The sequence below is a fragment of the Plasmodium reichenowi genome (genome assembly GCF_001601855.1).
Source record: "Plasmodium reichenowi strain SY57 chromosome Unknown, whole genome shotgun sequence".
Taxonomy (NCBI): domain Eukaryota; phylum Apicomplexa; class Aconoidasida; order Haemosporida; family Plasmodiidae; genus Plasmodium; species Plasmodium reichenowi.
In genome coordinates, this window is record NW_017962321.1 from 1 (window position 1) to 10,854 (window position 10,854).

The window sequence follows — 10,854 nt, forward strand, 5'->3', positions numbered from 1 at the left end:
TATTAAATATTTTGAAAAATCAGTATAAAGTCATTATATATATATATATATATATATATTAAGGAATATAAATTTTAAAATTATAATGTATAAATAAAGGAAAGAGGACAGAAAAATAATAGTTGCATAGGTAAGTATTATAATAATTTATATGTATTATATATTACGTTCTTATAGGAATAATAAAAATATCAAAAATTTTTCCGATTGTTTAAAATATTTTTATCCTTAAATATGTGTATATATATATATATATATATATATATATATATATATGTATAATAATAATTAAAGTTTATATTATATAATACTCTTTCATCAAGTGTATATATAAACACTTATTTTATATAATTATTACATTTAATTTTTTTTATAATTACTTATTGTTTTGTCTACATATATTTTTTAAAACAAAATATGTATCTCTTACATAAACAGTTATATGTACGTGATATTAATGAATATATTTTTCTATATTATCATGTATTAGTATAATAAATAGAAAGGTTGCAACTCTTATTTATTTTATTTTATTTTATTTATATATATATATATTTTTGTATATTTTAGAAGGAATATAACATACTGTGCTTTTATTATTTAATATATATAACAATATAGTTATTAATAGTATATATTTATGCATATATTATTATTTTTTTTTTTTTCTTATGTTATTAGTGTTGGAGTTGAAAAATATGAACATTTTGTTGAAGTTTTTTTTAATTTCCTATTTATATATTATATATATATATATATATATTTTTTTTTAAAGAATAGAAATGGTTTTTGCATATAAGGATTATTTATCAAAGTTTAGAAAGATAACCAAATATACATGGAAGAACTGTGAAATTTATAAAAGGAAAATTTTTTTTATATGTTTATACATATTTATTAAAATAATTTTTGGTAAAATATAAATGAAATAATAATAATGTAATATTAATAGAGTACTCATGCCTTAAGGAAAAAAATTTCACAGAATATGGTAATTTGTATCAAAAGGCATTATCATTTAGTAATTCTTTAAATATTAATGAAAGAAATATTAAAAAAATATATATATATATATATATATATATAATGAAGAATAAAATAATAGAAAGATTAGATTATTAATTTTTTTTATGTTTATTATCCTATTCATTTAATAATTATTGTCTTGGAAACTACGATAAGTATAGAGCATTAGAGATATAACTTCTATTTGGTTATAAACACAATTGTAGATATATTAAATGAAAGCAAATTTGAGTGCTTATGTTTGGTTATAAATTTTGTTGAAATGGTAATGGTTAAAAAAATTTGATTTTATCACATTTGAAAAATTTTATAATTTTAGATGAAAGAATTTAATAAAGTAAACTTATATTTGGAAGAAGAAAAGAATGTAATAATAAAAAAGAAATTGTAATATCAGAAAAATTATAAATATATGTTATTTTTTCTTTATTAAATATGATATAAAATAATTAAGCTAATATGTCTTACTCCTAATAAATTTAATAAAAAGTAAAAGTTTTTTACACATCCATACAAACATATAATCCATATATTTATCACATTATTAAAATATATATATATATATTTTATTTTCCTGTCTGTTTTGTCTTATTTATAATAATATATATTATAAAAATTGAATAAATTATATATATATATATATATATATATATATATATATATATATATATATTTAAATAAATAGTAAATAAAAAAAAAAAAAAAAGTAATTTTAAATTTAGAAAATTATATATATTTTTATTTTCTATTTTAAATGAATGATATATTTCATAATGTGTAATATGATTGGGTATTAACATATATTTTTTTATTATGTATTTCAGTGTAAAAATGAGATTTTAATTTTATATTTATGTTTGCGTATGAATCAGTTAAAGATATATATATATATATTATATTTATATTAAGATAATTGTATATATTTATAATTGTTATATGAAATAATATATTTATCTATATTATGAAAGTTTAAAAGGAATATATTATTTATATATTCATTTTACTAATTATAGGTTTTATAATAATATATTTAATAATTTATAGGGACATTATATTTTTAAGGAAATAAGAAGTTTGTATACTTATTATATTTGTTTTTAAAATGACAATTATAATAGTTACAATAGAAATTATAAAATGAATAATTTTTCATAACTTGGAAAGTTTATAGTGAATAGAACAAGATATATTTCTTATATTACTTTTATAATTATTGTAATATTAACTATATCCTTATTTTATATGGAACATATAGTAGGATTGTAAATATAAATAAATAAATATATATATATATATATATATATATATTTGTTTATTTATTTATAGAATATTGTTAAATTTAATATTGGATCAAATATGTAATAGGAAAATATAATAGAATAAAAAAAATAAAATTCTGCAGAAAAGAATAATAGTGTAACAGTTCATATTGACCATTTTAAATTTCAAAATAATAAAATTTGAAATAATTAGTAAGATGAACAAGAAGAAAAAATAGAAAATGATGACAAACCTATTTTTTTAAAAGTACTAAGATAAGAGTAATTTAAGAAAGAGTTGCAAGGTTTTTTATTTAGTTGAGAAAAATCGATTTAAATGATTATAGATAAATGTAGTAGAAGTGTGTAAAAAACGAATTATATCTTTAGTGAATTTAATACATTATACCCATGTAAAATCTTATTAATTAATATGAAGAAATATAAATATATATTTCTTTCTTGTAATAACTCATATGTGTATCAAAATGTAATATTAATTATATTAATATAATAATATCAATATTGTATATGTAATTAATATATATATATATATATTTAATGTTTATAAATATTATAAAAATATAAATTGAATATATAAAAACATGAATTTTTATATCCATTATTAAATATTGTGTTTTAATGAAAAATGTGCATAAAACATATAAAGCACCTACACATATATATATATATATATATATATATATATATGAATATATTATATTTTTTGTTGGATTATTTATTTTTCATATTTTAATGAGTTATAATATATATAACGACTTTATGAATTGAATTATTCTAATTTTCTAATATATATGAAGAGTTTTATTTTTTCTATATTCCTTCTATATATATTAGAAAAAAATAATTAAGTTATATTACTATGACGAATGAAAAAATTTTTAATATTTTTCCCCCGTATCATGCTGATCAAAAGGAAAAAGGAAAATTATTTTATATATCATCTAAATTTCTGTGTTTATATTTATTTTTTCATTGTATTTTATTATGTTTGGTTAAATTTAAGTTGATAATATATATTTATATAGTATGAATTATTTTGTTTTATAAAATTAATTTAGTATAAAATATATGTTATATTATATGTATATATGTTATAAAATTATTTTATTTTATTTTATTTTATATAGAATTCTTTAGAGAATAGCACCTTAGAAGTTGTTAAAAATTGTAATATATATAAACGAAATTTAGTTGAAGTAGAAAAAAATAATAAGGGGTCAAAAAGGAAAAAGAATTTAAAACATAAAAAAGAATATATGGATAAAATCAAAGCTAATGTATATGATTTAATATGTAATGAATAAAATAGAGGGGAATAGATATAGTACCAATAATGATCTTGAGAAAAGTAATATGAAAAATGAAATTAATAGTTCAATAAGTAACATAAATTATAATGATATATCAAATAAGTTAACAAGACAGGAATTATTTGATGTACTAGATTCATTTAAAGAATGTCCACCCAGACAAGATCTTCTTAATTTGTGGGGACATGCACTTGGAGTTAATAAAGAAGGATTAAATGTTTTATTTAAAAAATTATTGAAACATTTTCTAAAAAAATGTATGAATATTATAACATTACATATTTAAAATTTATGAGAAAATAAAATATTATAAGCTATTAAACAAAAATATCAACGTGGGTATTTTTTTGAATATATCAATATAAATATATATATATATATATATATATATATATATAATTTACTTATTTCTTGTTATGTGTTATTAAAGTTATATATTGTATTTTAGAAATAATAATCTTTTGTATATTTTAACATTTCATATTTTTATTTAATGAGATAATAGGTTATGATACACTATAATAAAAGCTCAACTAATTTATTTTATATATATATATAATTATTTATTTTATTATGAAAATTTAAAATGATATATATATATTTTACATATAATAAATGTAAGTTAATTCATATTAGAGTCCTTTACTATGAAGTGTGTATTAATATTTTAATTTGTATGAATTTATTATTCTACAAATATATATTTTTTGTGAAATCTTTTTGATTTGGATTATGAAAAAGAAAATATCAAATATAATTTGAACAATTAATTTATACTTTATCTAATAATGCTTATTCATATGTTTAAAAAAAATTTTAATATTAGTTTGTGTAATTTCTACCATATATTAATATAATAAATATTTTAATTTAAATTCTAGTAAATATAATTTATTTTAGTGAAAGAATTATAATTATCATATTTAATAAATCCATGTTATATATAGATTTATATGATTTAATTTAATAATTCGAAATTACTATGTTTCATATTGTAATAAATATTTGTGTTTTATTATAAAGCAATTAAAATAGAAATGTTGTATTTATTTAAAATTATTATTTTAATTTTTATTATTATTTTAATTTTTTTTTTTTTTTTTTATTTTTTTTTTTTAAATACTATATATATATATATATTTAGAACATTATATATATATAGATATAAAATAATATTTAATACAAACATAATAGTAATATAAATTTTATAGCAAAAAATTTGATATTAATTCGTTATTAATAATAACAATATATTGTAATAGAAAATTTAATTTCCTTATATTATATATATAATAAAGCAAATAAGAACAATAATATATATTTTTAATTAATTATTACTGAAAACTATGGCAATTATTTATAATGAAAATTTAGAAACACGTATATATAATTTATATTCTACTGATGTAATTGGGAAAAGAATGAAATTTAGAATACTTTGTAGATTTTATATTTTTATGACATGATGTTTATGTGTAATTTCATTATTTTATATAACTTTTTTTGGCGAGTTAATAATATATTTCTAAACCTTTTTATTTGTTTGTTATAAATATATTTATATATTTGTTTGTTGCATAAAATGGTAAGTGTAATTAATTTTAATTTTAATTTTATTTTATTTATTTTTATCTAAATCTATATGGAAATGTGTAAATAATATTAATTTTATTGAAGGAAAAATAATATCTTCCTAACGAATATTAAAATAATAATCTTAAAAAATACTATATGAATGAGACGACTCCATAGTTTTTTCTTTTAGTTTTTCTAAATGTACGGTGTTGGAAAGTATAATTCTTATGGTAATAAGGTTAATTATATATCATATGCTTATCTTATTAATAATAATCATTATTTTACACAACAAAAATAAAAAATATTTGATAAATATATTTTTATATTTTGATTAATGTTAGTAGTAATAATATATTTTTAATATTATATAGCGATTATAAAGGTCATAGAGAAAAGTAAAATATTTTGTATATTGAAGTATGAAAGGGTTCATATGAATTATATTATTATAAATAAAAATGAATATAAATTATATACACGTAAATATATATATATATATATATTGTATCGTGTATTATTATATTATATATTAAGAGTAAATAATGATATAACTTAAAAAGGTTTAAGATTATTGTGAACAGTTATTTCTGTGGGATAATATTTTCTTGCAAAAAAAAAAAAAGTAAAATCAGTTTAACAATTATTCCAGGTTTTGTTTTATATTATATTAAAAAAATATATAATATTTGGAGATATTTTATATATTTAAAATATATCCCTAAAACAATTATATAAAAAGATGTTTTTTTTTTTTTTTTTTTTTTTTTTTTTCGAAAAAAAGCCAAATACGGTTGAAATAAAAAAATATATATTTTTATAGTGTAAATATAATTTTGGTATATTATAAAACTGTAATACTATTTTAGGTTATGTAATAGATGTATTAAAAATACAAAATATATTACTATATATTAATTATTTATTTATAATTGTAATCATAAAATATTATAACTCTAATAATGAAAATGTTCTATTACTTAAAGATATAATTAAATAACCTTCTATTATATATATATTTTTATTTTTAAAATAATAACTATAAAACAAAAGGTAAAATAATATATTATATATAAGTATATTTATTTATATTTCTGTACAGAACAGAATTTAAAAATTATTATAATTCAAAAAATACTTTGAAAAAAAAAAAAAAAAAAAAGAGAGAAAAAAAAAGAAATATTAAATATATAAAAATAATATAATTAATTATTAATATATTTATAATAATATAAAATATAATAAAATAATATTTCAATATGTTTTAATAATATAATTTTTAAAATAAAATATCTAAAAAAAAAAAAAAAAAATTAAAATAAACCAATGTTTTTTTAAAAAAGAATGAAAAACATAGATATTAAAATAAGTATCGTTAGAATAAAAAAAAAATAAATAAAATTAATAAATAAAATATACAAAATAAGTGGTTCATTATAAAATGAATCTGCAAAATATACATGCAATAAATTAATAAATAGAAAAATACATTATATATAGAAGTAAAATAAAAAAAAAAAATATATATATATATATATAAATAGTTCATTGTATGTTGCAAAAGAAAATTAAATAATATAAATATAATAATTTAATTTAATATATTTGAAAAAACGTTTTAAAAGGTATCATTTATATTTTGTTTTAATTTTTTTTATTTATATATTAATTTAATTTTTTTTTTTTTTTAATGTTAAAAACAATCGTCATTAAAACATATACGTATTATAATCTACATACATAGAGTTATAGAATAAATATACAATATTATTAAAAATATGATGAAAAAAGAAATATTATAAAAGCAACAGGTAACACAGAACAAGTCTTATTATAAGACCTAAAATATATATTTAATATATTATATATAAATATTGAAATTGAATTTATTATATATATAATGAAAAATTAATTTTTTTAGAATACTTTTTCTTTATATATATATGTCAAGTATTTATAAATTATTATTTATTTTTAATATATAATTTTCTAATTAATTTCATTTTTATTAATAATATGTAAATAAAATAAAATTTACACAAATTTATAAAAGATAAAAAAATGAGATGATATAATAAAATATATATATATATATAAATACAAAATTGGGAATTTGTTTAAAAATTACATGGAAAATATATTTTCTATATGGAATAATATATTATGTCATATAATATAATGAATAATAAGGATATTATATTATATTATATTATATTATATTTTAGTTTTTTTTTTTTAATTTTTAATTTTATAATAAAAAATTAAATATAACATTAAGTTGTAGTATACTTGTAATATATATATATATATAAATTTGTGTTACATTTTAAATGTTTTTATAGAATAAAATGAATATTATATTAAGTTTGTTTTTGTTTGTTATATATGTAGTTTATCTGTTACCATGTCGCACACAAGATGATAATAAAAAAAATAGTTTCGCAGAGATATGTAAAAGTGCAAGAAATAAAGATGAATCGTGCGTATACTGTATAAATGATTATAAATTGAAAAATACAATATATAAATATAATAATCTTATGAAAATATTTTTAGATAAATATAAATTAGATAATAATAAGTTAGCAATAGTTGAAAATTCATGTGGAGAACCCGAAAATTATATAACATATGGAAATTTTTTCAAAAAGGTTTTATCTTTTAGTCATTCTTTGAAAACATATGAAGGTACAGGTATTCCAGAAAAAATATATAATGAAGAAATGAATAATGGAAAATTTCGATTATTAGGATTATATGGTAATAACTCAACTAATTGGCTAATTACTGATTTGGCTTGTATGATGAGTGGCGTTACAACATTAGTAATTCAGTCGAAATTTAGTATAGATATAATTATTGATATATTAAATAGTTCAAAATTAGAATGGTTATGTTTAGATTTGGATTTAATTGAAGGATTGTTATGTCGTAAAAATGAATTGCCATATTTGAAAAAGCTAATAATTCTAGATAGGCTAACTAAACGTAGTGAAATGAACATAGAAAATGAAGAAAAAAATAGTGCTTCAAGAAGAAGTAGTAATAAATCAAAATATAATAAATCTGATAAAACAGAAGATGCTAGTTTGTGTGCCTTAGAATGTGATAATGAAAAAATAGAAAAGATTAATTCATTAAAAGAAAAAGCTAAGACACTTGGGTTAAGTATTATCGTATTTGATAATATGACAGAGAATGATATAATTAATTATAAAGTTGAAAAGGAAGATCCTAATTTTATTGCCTCTATTGTATATACATCTGGAACATCTGGGAAACCCAAAGGTGTTATGTTAAGCAATAAGAATTTCTATAATGGAGTAGTACCATTAATCGATCATAATTTATTAAAAGTACATCCTCTAAAAACACATTTATCTTATTTACCAGTATCTCATGTATATGAAAGAATTATAGTTTTAGGGAGTATATTTTTGGGTATAAAAATTAACATATGGAGTAAAGATATTAAATATTTGAATAGAGATATATGTAATTCTAATAGTGAAATAATATTTGGGGTACCTAAAATTTTCAGTAGAATGTATACAAATATTATGACAGAAATAAACAATTTAACACGTTGCAAGAAATTTATAGCAAAACAGGCTGTAAATTTACGTAAAGGTAATAATGATGGAGGTATTAGTAAAGTTGTTGAAGGTATTACATCTGTATCAAGTAAAATAAAAGATAAGATAAATCCAAATGTACGTGCTATTATAAATGGTGGTGGAAAATTATGTCCAGATATTGCTTCTGAGCTAAGTGTTTTACTAAATGTTAAATATTATCAGGGGTATGGTTTAACAGAACTTGCTGGTCCTAGTTTTATACAAGATGTAAATGATAAGAACACCGAAAGTATGGGAGTACCTATTTCTCCTAGTACAAAATATAAAGTAAGATCATGGGAAACATATAAAGCAACTGATACGTTACCAAGAGGAGAATTATTAATTAAAAGTGATTCTATGTTTAGTGGATACTTTTTAGAAAAGGAATGTACCAAAAATGCCTTCACCGATGATGGTTATTTTAAAACGGGAGATATTGTACAAATTAATGAAAATGGTTCTTTAACATTTTTAGATAGATCAAAGGGTTTGGTTAAATTATCTCAAGGTGAATATATAGAAACGGATATGATAAATAATTTATATTCTCAAATACCTTTTGTAAATTTTTGTGTCGCTTATGGTGATGATTCTATGGATGGACCATTGGGTATTATATCTGTGGATAAATATTTACTATTTATAAGTTTAAAGAATGATAAAATGTTAGAGAAAACTGGAGTTACTGAAAAAAATTATTCAGAAAAATTAATTGATGAAACATTAAATGAGACTATTTATATTGATTATGTAAAGGGGAAAATGATGGAAATTTATAAAAAAACTAATTTAAATAGATACAATGTTATTAATGATATATATATAACTTCCAAACAATGGGACACAACGAATTACCTTACTCCAACATTTAAAATAAAAAGATTCAATGTATTTAAAGATTTTTCCATTTACATAGATGCAGTTAAAAAGAAATATGAAGACAAATTAAAAGGAAGTACTATCAGAAATATAAATAATGGTAAAAATTGTGAGAAAAAAGATGATATTAAAAATGGAAATAATAATAATTATAATAATAATAACAATGAAAATAATAATAATAATAATAATAACAATGAAAATAATAATAATAATAATAACAATGAAAATAATAATGAAAATAAAAGAATATCCGGATCGCAATTGAATGCTTTAAAAGAATATGCATTAAAATCTGAGGAACATGATGTTCCAGAAGTTCAAAAATCTCAAAGAAAATATGAAGAAAATTCCATATCTAGACCAGTTCTAAAACAATTAAGAAATGTTGATGAAATGTCTATGAGAAACGCAATATAACGATAAATTTTACATTGTAATGAAAGAGATAATAACGTAAATGGAAAGGGATATTTCATACAAAATGGTCCAGAAAAACACGTAAATGCATAAATATGAAGAGAATTTTAGATGAATAAAAATAAATATATATATTAAAAAAAAAATATATATAAAATATAAAATAAAAATGGAATAAAACATGAAAAATGGAAATATTAATCATATATTTTTTTATATAATATTTTGTTCAACTAATGTGAACATATATTTTATTTTATTGTTATTATTTTTTCTTATTATTATTATTATTTTGTTTTTTTGGTTTTGTATACATTCCTTTATCTATTTGTTTTTTTTTGTATGTTATATTATATGTTTAAATATTCTAGAATGTTTACATAATTAAAAATTAAAAAATATAATTCATATTATTTATTGAATTATAATTTTGTTTGTTTTGTATATTTATTATTTTTAAATTACATTATTTAAAAAAATTAATTTTTATATATTTTATATAACATAAAATATATTTTTTTTATAATAAAACGTAAATGTACATTGTGTTATATATATATAAATATATATATATATATATTTATACTATTTATACGTTTAAATATGTTAATTTATATATGTTCAATATAATTATGTCTATATATAGATTATAAATATTTTGTAAATATACAAATTTTAATTTTTTTTGTATAATAAATAAAACAGTAAAAAAATTTCCTCAATAATTAGTTTTGTTCTTAT

At 16.6% G+C, this 10,854-nt stretch overlaps 1 protein-coding gene and 1 pseudogene across 2 annotated transcripts; both read left to right on the forward strand.

Annotated features, from left to right (window-relative positions):
* Positions 1 to 3,168: 3,168 nt before the first annotated feature.
* PRSY57_0013900 (putative exported protein) lies at positions 3,169 to 3,922 on the forward strand (annotated as a pseudogene; the record flags this gene model as incomplete). The annotated part of the gene is given in 3 exon segments: positions 3,169 to 3,300; positions 3,437 to 3,600; positions 3,602 to 3,922. Coding segments are annotated over 3 exon segments (617 nt in total).
* A 3,620-nt stretch (positions 3,923 to 7,542) lies between these two features.
* On the forward strand, positions 7,543 to 10,113 carry PRSY57_0021800 (acyl-CoA synthetase; the record flags this gene model as incomplete). The annotated part of the gene is made up of 1 exon (XM_012909616.2): positions 7,543 to 10,113. One exon carries the CDS (start codon positions 7,543 to 7,545, stop codon positions 10,111 to 10,113), a length of 2,571 nt encoding a protein of 856 aa, XP_012765070.2.
* Between the last annotated feature and the right edge of the window lie 741 nt (positions 10,114 to 10,854).